We start from the raw sequence: 13,479 nt of genomic DNA, 5'->3' as shown, positions 1-13,479 counted from the left end.
ACGTCTAGAGCTACCTTCCCCGTCCAGCTGCTTGTGTGCGGGTCTCAGCACAGGAGAGTATAGAAAATCAGCCCAGGATAGAAGACGAAACCAGACTACTCCCCCGGGTCACTGTGCGTTCCTCCTAAGGCCCGTGGAAATAGACTTCATTTTTCCCTCAGGGACTGGTGGGTTAGACAAAGACCCTTCGAGGAGTTTCTCTGCCCTCCATCAACCCACTGGCATTGAATTTAGGACTTGCCCAGTGGCTCTGCCTAACCACCACCAGGGGGAACGTGTCTTTGACCCTCCCACTGTCCCATAGATACGTCCAAGAGAGAATATTCCCACGCTGGGGAGTTCTGCTTGTGTGTGTGTGTCCCAAGACAAACTGGACGAGGTGTTGAAAATCCGCTTTCTCCCACCCACCCATCCACCTGGGACTCTGTATGTATGGAAGTGGGTGAGAACAAATGATTCTTTAGGAGGTGAATTTGAGATGATCTATTAAGAAGATGCCCAAGTAGCTGTTATTCTTCAGAACTTGATGTTCCGAGTTGAATATCAACTTTATGGTATCTTCAGCACGGAATTCAAAAGACCTCCCTACGTACTCGATTTTAGATTTGTCCGTTATCACGTGTATGATGTCTTGATTTTTTAGAAGCCGCACCTCATAAGGAGCCAGGTCCTGGCAGGTTGTATTAGGAGCCACTTGGGCATACACCAAATACAACCCGTCCTGAAGTATCCTCAGCTTCCAGTCATCGGTATAATTCATGCAAGGAGATTCACAGGAGGACAGTTTCCATTTGGAGGGTAATGGTCCTGTAGGAAATTTATGTAAGGGAGGGAGAAGAAAGCAAAACCATAGTTAATTCACGATTTCATCTTCCTGATTATAATTCCCTTCTGCTTACAGTTGGCTGTTTCCCTGATTGATACTTGTTCCTTCCCACCACGATTATATTTAAAGTCTCTACTGTTCATCTGGGAAAGATGACAAGTCCTAGTTAAATTTCTTGCTTAAGGAGTTCTAAGGAAGCACTGTAGCACTGTCGTCCCATTGTTCATCCATTCACTCGAGCGGGCACCAGTAACATCTCCATTGTGAGACTTGTTGTCACTGTTTTTGGCATATCGAATACACCACAGGAGCTTGCGTGGGATACTCTCAGTAGCTTGCCGGGCTCTCTGAGAGGGGAGGAGGAATCGAACCTGGGTCGGCTGCGTGCAAGGCAAATGCCCTACCTGCTGTGCTGTCAGTACTCCTATAGCATGTTCTAAGGAAATGAACTAGAAATGTGTGTTAATTTAGGAGCACTGTCGTGGCAGTCAGTGTCTATGAAGGAAATACATGAAGTAGAGAGGAAGGAGAAGAGTCTCCCCAGGGCTGGGTTACTTGAGAATTTCATGTGGAGTGTGTGTTCACGCGTTGTTTGTGGAAACGCTTCTTATTCCAAGTCCCTTTCCCAGGGAGAGCGTCCTAATTGGTCCCGTCCTCCCGTGAAGTGCTCTCCTTTTGCCCTGCCCTTTTTCCCTTTGTATAAGCAGTCCCCAGCTAGTGTGTCACTAATGAAGCTGCCATCTGTTCACCTCCTGGATTCTTGTGTCTTTCATTCCTGGGTAGTGCATAACCCCCTCAGAGAGGTCCTGGTACCTAGCATGACGTTAGTGAGCAGTTCCTAATTGGTGCTTCTGTGATCCCAGAATGAGTGAGTTGTATCTGACTGGTGACTTGCTTCCTTGTGGCTGTATCATAAGCATTTTGAGTGACACCCTCTTGTGACAGCTTGACCCGTCTCCTAAAACCACTATGAAAGTCAGAAGTCCATAAAGGCAATGCCTGGACTGTCCTAACATCTGTGTCCACTCAGGGCATGCTTTAACCCACCAGATATGTACCCGATCTGTCCTTTGATTTTTTTCTAGTGTTTTGGAAGGAAGGGAGAAAATCTATCAGAGGCCGTGCGACCTCTTATAGTCTAGCCCACTGATGTACCTAAAGCAGCACACATGTGTTTGGTTTTAACATACTTGCTTGGATTCTCTTATATACATTCTTTGTCCCTCTCAGAGAGCCCGGCAAGCTACTGAAAGTATCCCATCTGCATGGCAGAGCCTGGCAAGCTCCCCGTGGTGTATTCGATATGCCAAAAACAGTAACAATAATGGGTCTCATTCCCCTGACCCTGAAAGAGCCTCCAATACGGCACCATTGGGAAGGACGAGTAAGGTGAGGCTGCAAAAATCTCAGGGTTGGGACAAATGGAGACATTACTGGTACCTGCTCGAGCAAATTGATGAACAACAGGATGACAGTGATACAGTGAATAATGAGAAAGAGCTTTGGTATCTGGAATGCATGTGCACTGCTCCATTCTTGTCATGTAAGTGACCAGTGGAGGGCTTTGGGGGTGGACTCTGAAGGCGAATGGGAGGGGGATGGCAGCAGAAGCAATCTCTCTCGTGTCTCCAGTGAGAGTTGGAATTTTCTCCACAAATTTCTTCCTGCTCCCCATGTGATAGGCAAGAAGGTAAATCATCAGGTGGAAGGGGACAGCGATTGTCCTACTAACTTATGGTGGGGTCTTTTACCGACCACCTTAGCATCATGTTGGCCTTCAATTTTTGCCATAGGCAGGGGAAATGTCAGGCACACTGAGGTGACCCCATTTCTTGGGGAAATCAGGCAGAGATGAAGCCCCAGAGGGCCCCTGATTCCCGGAAGTCAAAGAAACCTGCCAGATTGAGCCCTGCAGTGAACTCCACAAGCATCGGCTCTGTGCTGGGATGGGAACTGCATTTAGTTGGGCGTTAGTACGCTGTCTGAGGCTCAAAGGAACACTTGGAGTCAATATGCTCTGAGGAAGGAGGAAAACAGGGCAGAGCAGATTACCCGTCCAGCCCCGTTCGCTCTTGTATCCACCCGGAAAAAAAGCTGCCACCCCACATCCTCGGGTCCTGAGAGGAAAAGTGAGGAGTTGGGCATCAGCCGAGGAAGAGGGTGTAGGGCCTGAAACATGCTGTGCTCCTGACAGCACAGAACTGGGGAGGGGTTCCCGATCCTCCAGTTCCCAGGCCTGTAAGGGTGACACTTCGTTCCTAGCTCAGTGAAGGATAAAAGGGGGGTTCCAGGCTGCCCCTGGCGCTTGCCTTCTTGCAGATACTCCACAAAGCAAAATGAGGACACACCAGACCAGGTACTCACCAAACTTAGCAACACAGGACTTGCTGGCTGGCTGTCGGGGAGGAAAGGGGACATGGTCAGGATGGCCGTGTCACTGTTTTCCTCACTGATTCCTACAGCAAGCAGCTTTCCCCTCCTTCCACCTCATCTCGGCTCTCAAGGCTTCCCTGACAGGTGACTGGCTCCGCCCCGAGTCTTTCATCGCCTTGCTGCCCTGTGGGGTCTTCAGTCAAAAGTTAATTAAAAAAACTCTGGGGGGGCGGGCGGAGCGATAGCACAGTGGGTAGGGCGTTTGCCTTGCATGCGGCCCACCCGGGTTCGATCCCCAGCATCCCATATGGTCCCCCAAGCACTGCCAGGAGTAATTCCTGAGCATCGCTGGGTGTGACCCAAAAAAGAAAAAAAAAAAAGGTTAAAAAAACTCTGGGGCCAGAGCGATAGCACGGCAGGTAGTGCATTTGCCTTGCATGTGGCTGACCTAGGTTCGATCTCCGGCATCCCATAGGGTCCCCCGAGCACCACCAGGAGTGATTCCTGAGTGCAGAGCCAGGAGTCAGCCCTGAGCATCACCGGGTGTGACCAAAAAAGAAAAAAAAAGTTAAAACTCTGATTCTACCCACATGGCAACTCTTTGATCTTGAGTTTGCCTCCCAGCGGGCTCTGGAGAGCCCAGTCTTTTTGTTTGTCTGTTTTTTTGCTTTTTGGGTCCCACCCAGCGATGCTCAGGGCTGACTCATGGCTCTGCACTCAGGAACCACTCCTATTGGTGCTCAGGGGACCATATGGGATGCTGGGAATCGAACCTGGGTCGGCCACATGCAAGGCAAACGCCCTACCCACCATGCTATCGCTCCAGCCCCAAATCAGAGAATTTCTATCTAAGTTTTCTTTCACTTTAAGATGTAAAAATGAGCTATCTCTCTCTCTTCTCTCTTCTCTCTCTTCTCTCTTCTCTCTCTTCTCTCTCTCCTCTCTCTCTCCTCTCTCTCTCCTCTCTCTCCTCTCTCTCTTCTCTCTCTCCTCTCTCTCTCTTCTCTCTCTCCTCTCTCTCTTCTCTCTCTTCTCTTTCTCTCTTCTCTCTCTCTCTTCTCTCTCTCTCGCCCCCACTCACTCTCACTTCTTTTGCCTTGAACTCTGCTTTGGTGTCTTCCCCTGCTTCTCTCTGTCTCTCTGTCTAAAAAAAAAACAAAAACAAAAAAATAAAATGTAAAAATGATTTTTCCACTGCTGCACGGACATGGCCCTGGAGGCTAGCTAAAGTACTTTGGGCACCAGCAGCTTCTTGCAGAAATGTCTCTAGACTGTGAACTGAGCCCGGCCGCCATGTTGTGACAAGCACAGAAGGGAGGTACGAGCTCGCAGTGATGCAATTTCTGGCAGGAATTTCCCTGGACTTAGTTACTGAAATGCAGAGATCCAATATCTCTTCATTGTCAGCAGTGGAAAACAAATTATCAAATGCTTCCTTTTCAACAGGTCTGACTTTGGGGGTGGGGAAACTCCAAACTATAATAGTGAGTTTTTGTCGGAATACTGAATGTAATCAAAGTAATACAAAGATATTTTGTAGCCTGCTTCTCCCTCTGGGAGAAACTGGCAAGCTTCTGAGAGTTTCCTGCCCACATGGGACAGCCTTGCAAGCTTCCCATGGTGTATCCATATGCTAAATCCAGTAACAAGCTGGATCCCATTCCCCTGACCCTGAAAGAGCCTCCAGTGTGACATCATTGGGAGGGCTGAGTCGAGAGAGACTTCTAAGATCTCAGGGAAAGGACGAATGGAGAGGTTACTGAGCCCGCTCGAGAAATCGATGATTAACGGGATTTCGTGATTCGTGATTCGTGAATCAAAGTAAAGTGAAATTTATCAACTACACAGGCAGGGAGTGGGGGGCAGGGTGAGGGGGAGGTATACTGGGGTTCCTGGTGGTGGAATATGTGCACTGGTGAAGGGATGGGTGTTTGAGCATTGTATAACTGAGACTTAAGCCTGAAAGCATTGTAACTTTCCACATGGTGATTCAATAAAAAAAATTTTTTTTTAAATCTTGCATGCTAGGTAATGTGTCTACCAAGACAAAAACTGTCACTGTCACTGTCATTCCGTTGCTCATTGATTTGTTTGAGCGGGCACCAGTAACGTCTGTCATTGAGACTTATTGTTACTGTTTTTGGCATATCTAATACGCACAGGGAGCTTGCCAGGGTCTGCCGTGCGGGCTCGATACTCTCGGTAGCTTGCCGGGCTCTCCGAGAGGGAAGGAGGAATCAAGCTCGGGTCGGCCGCGTGAAAGGCGAACATCCAACCGCTGTGCTATCCAAGACAAAAAATAAAATGTAAAAATGGGGGGTGGGGTGGGAGGGAAACTGGAGTTATTGGTGGTGGGAAATGGACACTGGTGGTGTCCATTGTATGACTGAAACCTGATCATGAACAGCTTTGTGAATATGTAGCTCACAGGGACTCAATTAAAAAATTAAAATTAAATAACAATAGAAAAAATATTTAAAATTAACCTAAAGATGTATTTATAATCCAGAATGCTAATCCACCATTTTTAAATTTTATGCTGTTTTGTATCAAGTGTGGGAACTGGAGTGCACTGAACAGATTTCATTTCATTTGTTGCCACAGATGACATCAGCGTGGGTCGTGTTACAAGCGTAGGGTTATTTTTGGTTTGTTATTTTTTCTTTTTGGGTCACACCCTACGATGCACAGAGATTCCTCCTGACTCACGCACTCAGGAATTACTCCTGGCGGTGCTCGGGGGACCCTATGGGATGCTGGGAATCGAACCCGGGTCAGCCGTGTACAAGGCAAACGCCCTCCCTGCTGTGCTATGACTCCAGCCCCAAGCATAGATATTTAAATGCTAGAACTCTAAGATTACTTAGCCGTCAGGTGAGGTAGAACCACAAACATGTCCTGCGTCTTGTGAACCTCACTGGTTCCCTGTGGCAATGTGCTTATGAGGCGTTTAGCACTCAGAGTCCTTGTCTTTTTATGACCACTGTCCTGGGGAAAGTGAGTCAGAGGGCGGTGATAGGGGGCCTATCAGCTGGAGATCCGCCGATAGGTCATCACTGGGTGCAGAGGGCAGCGGAGGGGTTGGGGAGGGGCCAGTGGGAGTTCCCAGCACGTGGGCGCTGGAGAGAAAATGCAGAGGCGACAGTGAGGACACGTGGGAAGAACGTCACGGACGCGAGGACGAGTTAAGATAAGGAAACGCGAGGGGGTGTCAGTCATGAGCTTGGGCTTGTCAGCGGGGTGACGTTCACTCCATTTCCAGGGCGGCGTGTCGAGCAGGCAGTGGCCCTGGGTGGCAGGATTAAGGATCCCCATGACGAGTATTTTTTTTTTGCTTTTTTTGGGGTGATGCACAGGGGTTCCTCCTGGCTCTGCACTCAGGAATTACTCCTGGCGGTGCTCAGGGGACCCTGTGGGGTGCTGGGAATCGAACCTGGTTCAGCCGCATGCAAGGCAAACGCCCTCCCCGCTGTGCTATCGCTCCAGCCTCCCCCGTGATGCGTATTTACGAGTCCCCAACCCCCAAACTCTGAGGTCATGTGGTCGGAGAGGGGGTCGCTGCAGAGTTTAGAGGTCAGGGAAGGAGGAAGAAGCAACCGCAGGAGAAGGAGCAGGCCTGAGTCAGAAGGGGCGCCCAGGGAGAGAAAGTGTTGCAGGGAGGAGGGTGAATCAGGCGCAGACAGGGAGGCGGGGCGGTGAGTGCTCCACCGAGTGGACCGCAGGGACGCCAGGAGGGACAGACAAATGGGAACAGAAAATGGAGCGAACCTGGAGTGGGAGGAGAATTCAGAGAATTTCTCTCTGGGTTTTTTTTTTCCCCAGGAGAGAAGGGACAACATGAAGATCCGTTGCCACTCGAGGGGAACATTCCAGGGAGACGGGGAAGGGCAGTATAAGTGTAAGGCTGGAGGGGAAAGTTAGAGTCGTGTCTTGAGTAGGTTAAGAGGGAGAAATAGCACCGTAGCACTGCCGCACTCTCCTCCCGTTGCTCATCGATTTGCTCAAGCGGGCACCAGTCACATCTCCATGGTGAGCCTTGTTGTGACTGTGTTTGGCATCTCGAATACGCCACAGGGAGCTTGCCAGGCTCTGCCATGCGGGCAGGATCCTCTTGGTAGCTTGCCGGGCTCTCCGAGAGGGGCAGAGGAATCGAACCTGGGTTGGCTGTGTGCAAGGCAAATGCCCTACCCACTGTGCTATTGCTCCAGTCCAAGAGGGAGAGATAGAATTGCTAATTTGTTCAGGTGACAGAGAGAAGCCAGCGTGTGTGGCCTCAGTGGAGGGGAGGGGCATGGACGTGATGGCAGGTCTGTAACTGCTTTTTTGCCCCCCTGTGTTCAAGAGGCAAGCTTGCCGGGCAAAAGATGGAACAGGTAGAAGGAATATATATATATATATATATATATATATATATATATATATATATATATAGAGAGAGAGAGAGAGAGAGAGAGAGAGGACTCAAAGCATTTTGTGGGTCATTTTGTGGGTCACTCCCATTCTCATTTGGGAGGTTCTTAGAAAAGCTGCTGAATTTAGCTTCTATTCCTTAAATTCCAAGTGGGAGGGGCTGGAGCGATAGCACAACAGGGAGGGCATTTGCCTTGCACGCAGCCGACTCAGGTTCAATTCCCGGCATCCCATAGGGTCCCCTGAGCACCGCCAGGAGTGATTCCTGAGTGCAAATCCAGGAGTAACCCCTGAGCATCGCTGGGTGTGACCCCAAAAGCAAAAAAAACGAAGAAGAAGAAATAAATAAAATAATAAATTCCGAGTGGGAGCAATTAGAGATACTCTCTTGCTCCTCGGGGCTGTTCCTGGGTTCACCTGAGATGGTTCTGTCCCTCCCTGCCGCGTCAGTGTCCGCTGTTCAGAGAGCTCAGAGGGAGGAATTGGATAAAAGCGTGACCCCTCTGTTCCTACCGCAAACCAGCCCTGGAAGCGAGAGACAGAAACAGCAGCTGTGCTGTGGCCTCTTAAGAACTTACATTCTTGGGGCTGGAGCGATAGCGTTTGCCTTGCACGCGGTTGACCCGGGTTCAATTCCGAGCATCCCATAGGGTCCCCTGAGCACCGCCAGGGGTGGTTCCTGAATGCATGAGCCAGGAGGAACCCCTGTGCATCGCCGGGTGTGACCCAAAAAGAAAACAAAAAATGTTGGGAACACTGTCAGCATCAATGCGTGCCAGAGGTAACCTGTGTGCCACCTCGTGCCACGTTCAAGACTGTGTGGCCACAGGCCTACTGGTCACCGGGGCGAGAAGCCCAGACTCCGCTCCAAGGGTCCCATTCGAGGGTCAGCAATGAAGCTGCACAGATGTTCCCCGCTGCAGCTGACCGGAAGCCACCCGCGCCTCCGGCGCCAGACACTGCCCTGCCTTTGGGTGAGGGATGTGACGTCAGCACCCACAGCTGGGTCGAAGATGAGGAAATGAGGAAAGGAATGAAGGACTTGGCCAAGGTCCGGCGAGGCCGAGAGCCAAAGGGGCCCTTGACTCAGAGGCTTAACCCCGCGGCCGTGCGGGCTGTTCCCATCGCAGACCCCAAGGCTGTCCGAGAGACGCCCAGGGACACTCGGGGAAGCACGTGGATGTGCCCTCTGCCCCGAAGCCCCGTCGGGTTCAGACCCGGGTTGATGGCTCTGGGTTCAGGGGACCCACATGGCATTTCTTCTCGAAACCAAGTCTGCACGGGTCATGGTGGAGACAGAAGCAAGTCTGCTCCGCATGACATTCACTTAGGGACACTTCCCTTTCCCCTAGCTTTTTGGAACTGACCCTCCCCTCTGTCTCTGTCTCTGTCTCTGAAAGAAGGTTGGCAGGGGGTCAGGGGAAGCCAGTGTCTTATCCTAAGGGCATTTATAGGGGTCTAGAAGAAATGACCTTCTCCCCCGCTCCCCATCTGACCTTTGTTGGTGTTGTGTCTTGAACCAGGTACTTAGTACAGAACAGCTGCGGGAGGTGGGAGGGGTGTGATCAAGTTCATGGGCTTCGTGGGGGGGGGGGACTGTAAATAGTGGCAGTAGCCACTGTACCATTCCCGGTGGCCAAGATGGGGAAGGAGAAGGAAGAAGACTCAGGGCTGGTCACTGGCTTCTTCCATAGAAATAAGCCTGAAAAAGTTTGAAACGTCTTCCAGTTTGGATCTAAAGCTAGGTGTGCACTCTCTCTCTCTCTCTCTTTCTCTCTCTCTCTTTCTCTCTCTCTCTCTGTCTCTCTCTTCTTTGCTTTTTGGGTCACACCCAGCGATGCTCAGGGGTTCCTCCTGGCTCTGCACTCAGGAATCACTCCTGGTGATGCTCGGAGGACCCTATGGGGTGCTGGAAATCGAACCCGGGTCAGCTGCATGCAAGGCAAACGCCCTCCCCGCTGTGCTATGGCTCCAGCCCTTTCTCTCCCTTCTCCTTCCTTCCCTCCCATCTTTTTCTCTCCTCCTTCCCTCCCCCCCCCTCTTCCCCTCTCACCCCAAGGCCTCTGGCTCCCTCTGAACCCCTCTTCCCAGAGCCTCTGTGTCCCCCCGGGAAGAACATCTGCTTCGCCGTCTGCACTGGTTCCAGACACCCTGGAACCGGCCTGTGTGCTTAGGGGACATATGACTCATCATGCCGGAGATGGTTTTTAGAAAGGAAAATGCTTCCAAATTCAAGTCACTGTTCTCCTCACTCGCCCAGAACTCCTGCCAGCCCTCTGCCTCCCGGCTCCCGGGAGTTCACACGTCTTTCTGCTTGAAGCATCCCAGGAGAGTCGGGGGTGCTAAGTCATGACCTGCTGTGTGCCCGAGCACGGACTCATGACACAGGGCACTGACTCTTGGGTTACCGTTTGGCCAGAGCTGCGGCAAAGTAAGCACCAGCAGTGACTAGGTTGGTCCTGGCTGCCTTTTGCTCAGTTGCTCTGAGAAACTTAAGTCGAAGATGCGTATCTGAAGCCCTCGCTGGCCTTGAAGAAACGGTTCTGCTGTTGCTGAACTGAGTGTGGCGCTCAGAGGGGCCGTCCGCCTCACTCTTCCAGCGCCCGGGACTGAGCTCGGTCCTAAATGGAAGCATTTCTAACTTTTCAGTGCGGCCAACTGTCAAAAGCACCTGAGAACAAGGGGGTTTCTCAGAACAAGCCCCCCAGCCCTACTGTCGCTCTTGGGAGGCGTCCGTGTGCGCATGCGCCCTCCTTTACCCATAACCCCCATCCCTCGGCCTCTGGCCCGAAGATAGTGCCCCTCTTTTGCTTTGTTGTTGGGCTCCACCCACAGTGCTCCAGGCATACTCCTGGCTCTGCACTCAGGGATCACTTCTAGCAGGTGTGGGGTGACGGGGATTGAACCTGGGTTAGACATGTGCAAGGAAAACGCTATACTATGGTATACTATGATACACTATGCTATACTATGCTACACTATGCTATACTATGGTATACTATGCTTTACTATGCTACACTATGCTATACTATGGTGTACTATGCTATACTATGCTATACTACACTATGCTATACTATGGTGTACTATGCTATACTATGGTGTACTATGCTACACTATGCTATATTATGGTGTACTATGCTATACTATGGTGTACTATGCTACACTATGCTATATTATGGTGTACTATGCTATACTATGGTGTACTATGCTATACTATGGTGTACTATGCTATACTATGGTGTACTATGCTATACTATGCTATACTATGGTGTACTATGCTATACTATGCTACACTATGCTATACTATGGTATACTATACTATACTATGGTGTACTATGCTGTACTATGGTGTACTATGCTATACTATGGTGTACTATGCTACAGTATGCTATTCTGTAGTATACTATGCTATACTATGGTGTACTATGCTATACTATGGTGTACTATGCTATACTATGGTATACTATGGTGTACTATGCTATACTATGCTACACTATGGTATACTATGCTATACTATGGTGTACTATGCTATACTATGGTGTACTATGCTATGCTATACTATGGTGTACTATGCTACAGTATGCTATTCTGTAGTATACTATGCTATACTATGGTGTACTATGCTATACTATGGTATACTATGCTACACTATGCTATACTATGGTGTACTATGCTACATTATGCTATACTATGCTATACTATGGTGTACTATGCTATACTATGGTATACTATGTTATACTATGGTGTACTATGCTACACTATGCTACACTATGCTATACTGTGGCTCCAGTTCCATGCCCCTCTTTAAAAGTCCTAATACAATCATGAGATCTCTCTCTGAGAAGGATCTGGCAGCGTATCTGAGTCAGAAAGGGCAGTGAGTGAACACATCTCTCAGTGCAGGTGAGGGAACAGAACCTGAGGGAGGAGGTTCTGAAACCTTCTCAAACCCCTGCTTACTGAAAGACCTCGAACCCACACCTGGGTCTTCCTGTTCTGGCTCAGTGCTATGTTCCCCCTCAAACATCCCTGGAACCACCTTCTTTTGCCCTCTTTTCCTTCTTTGCCTTCTTTTTTCAAATGTTTTCCCCCCCACCACCACCACCAGGGGCTGGTGCAATAGCACAGTAGGGAGGGCGTTTGCCTTGTACACGACTGACCCGGGTTCAATTCCCAGCATCCCATAGAGTCCCCTGAGCACTGCCAGGAGTGATTCCTGAGTGCAGAGCCAGGAGGAACCCCTGTGCATCTCCAGGTGTGACTCAAAAAGCAAATTAAATAAATAAACACTTTCGCTATTGGGGATGTGCACCTGAGCACCACATGTCTCTCCCAGTGACTTTCACGGTCCTAGTGACAATGACAGTCACCAGCTGACAAAGGAAACACAAGGTCCTGGCAGATAGCAACCTTAGGAACGGTCATCTCCTTACCTTGAGCGGGAAAAAGGTCTTGCCCAGTTCAAAGAAGCAGCAGAACAGGGACAAGACCCCGGCTACCGACAGGAGGAAGTAGACGAGCCACTGCCTCCCGGCCGTCCTGTGTCCCTGATGACTTCTGTCGTCTACAGGCATGATGTCCAGGAGGCCCGGGCTGCAGGAGGGCGAGCTGGGAGAGCAATCACTAACTAGCCAGTGCCGGGCGCGTGATGCAAGGGGCAGATTTGTAGTAGTATGGTAATTAGCAGTGGGTGTGGGAGGCGGAGTTTCCTCCTGATTCACTGTGCCAGAGCAGGATGCTTCCAGGTTAAGTGCTGACTCTCGCTGGGCAGTGCTCCAGACACTCAGGAACAGAAAGAGGACCAGCCAACACAAACACAGGATAAAAATAACGACTCACCAGAACTTCAGAGGGAAAACAAAAGCATGCTTTCCTAGAGCGAGAGGCATCCCAGTGGGGTGCAGTTACCAGTTACTGTCAGATAAGAAAAGGATGTTTTAGAAGTTGAACTGAAATTCCACATGAAGCCTGTGGGAACCGGCCAGAGGTGTATGAGGCAGAGGGTGGGGGCTCGGGCAGCGGAAGGGCCAAACTGTCTCCTCAGCTCCTAGGATTAAGATGTGTTCAGTCTTCAACTATCTCTAGAAAATACCAAGTAGGTAATGATGATATGGGCTGGAGCGATAGCATAGCGGCTGACCCGGGTTCGATTCCTCCGTCCCTCTTGGAGAGCCCGGCAAGCTACCGAGAGTATCCGGCCCACACGGCAGAGCCTGGCAACCTCCCCGTGGCATATTCGATATGCCAAACACAGTCACAACAAGTCTCAAAATGCAGATGTTACTGGTGCCCGCTCGAGCAAATCGATGAGCAACAGGGGCTGGAGTGATAGCACAGTGGGGAGGGCGTTTGCCTTGCACGCGGCCAACCCGGGTTCGATTCCCAGCATCCCATATGGTCCCCCGAGCACCGCCAGGAGTAATTCCTGAGTGCATGAGCCAGGAGTGACCCCTGTGCATCGCTGGGTGTGACCCAAAAACAAACAAAAAATATCGATGAGCAACGGGATGACAGTGACAGTAATGATGATAGAATTGAGTTATGATAAATAGGATTCAACAGCATAAAGGGCTCAGCAAGCTAGAGGGAGCCCTGAAGGCAGTCTGAGCTCCCCTAGAGGTCCTCTCTCCACCCCAGCATACAGAAACAGCGTGCCAAGCACTGGGCATCTGGCCTAAGTTGGGAATGCATGACCTAAAGTCTCCTCCTAGTGCCCGGCCCTGTCTTGGCCCATCTGTCCGAAAGCAGGAATTTTCTTCTCGGCACCAAATATAATGCTTCTTTCCAACAGAAGTGAAAGCCGGGGCCGGAGTAAGCACAGCGGGGAGGGCGTTCGCCTTGCACGCGGCCGACCCAGGTTCGAGTCCCAG

At 50.4% G+C, this 13,479-nt stretch overlaps 1 protein-coding gene across 1 annotated transcript; it reads right to left on the bottom strand.

Annotated features, from left to right (window-relative positions):
• Positions 1–460: 460 nt before the first annotated feature.
• On the bottom strand, positions 461–12,183 carry TNFSF18 (TNF superfamily member 18). Its single transcript, XM_004613866.1, has 3 exons — positions 12,043–12,183; positions 3,191–3,221; positions 461–807 (listed from the first exon to the last, which is right to left on the bottom strand). The coding sequence occupies exons 1-3, from the start codon at positions 12,181–12,183 to the stop codon at positions 461–463; spliced, it is 519 nt and encodes a 172-aa protein (XP_004613923.1).
• Between the last annotated feature and the right edge of the window lie 1,296 nt (positions 12,184–13,479).

Source organism: Sorex araneus, chromosome X (assembly GCF_027595985.1).
Source record: "Sorex araneus isolate mSorAra2 chromosome X, mSorAra2.pri, whole genome shotgun sequence".
In the NCBI taxonomy this organism is placed as follows: domain Eukaryota; kingdom Metazoa; phylum Chordata; class Mammalia; order Eulipotyphla; family Soricidae; genus Sorex; species Sorex araneus.
This window is presented reverse-complemented; position numbering and strand designations above follow the sequence as displayed.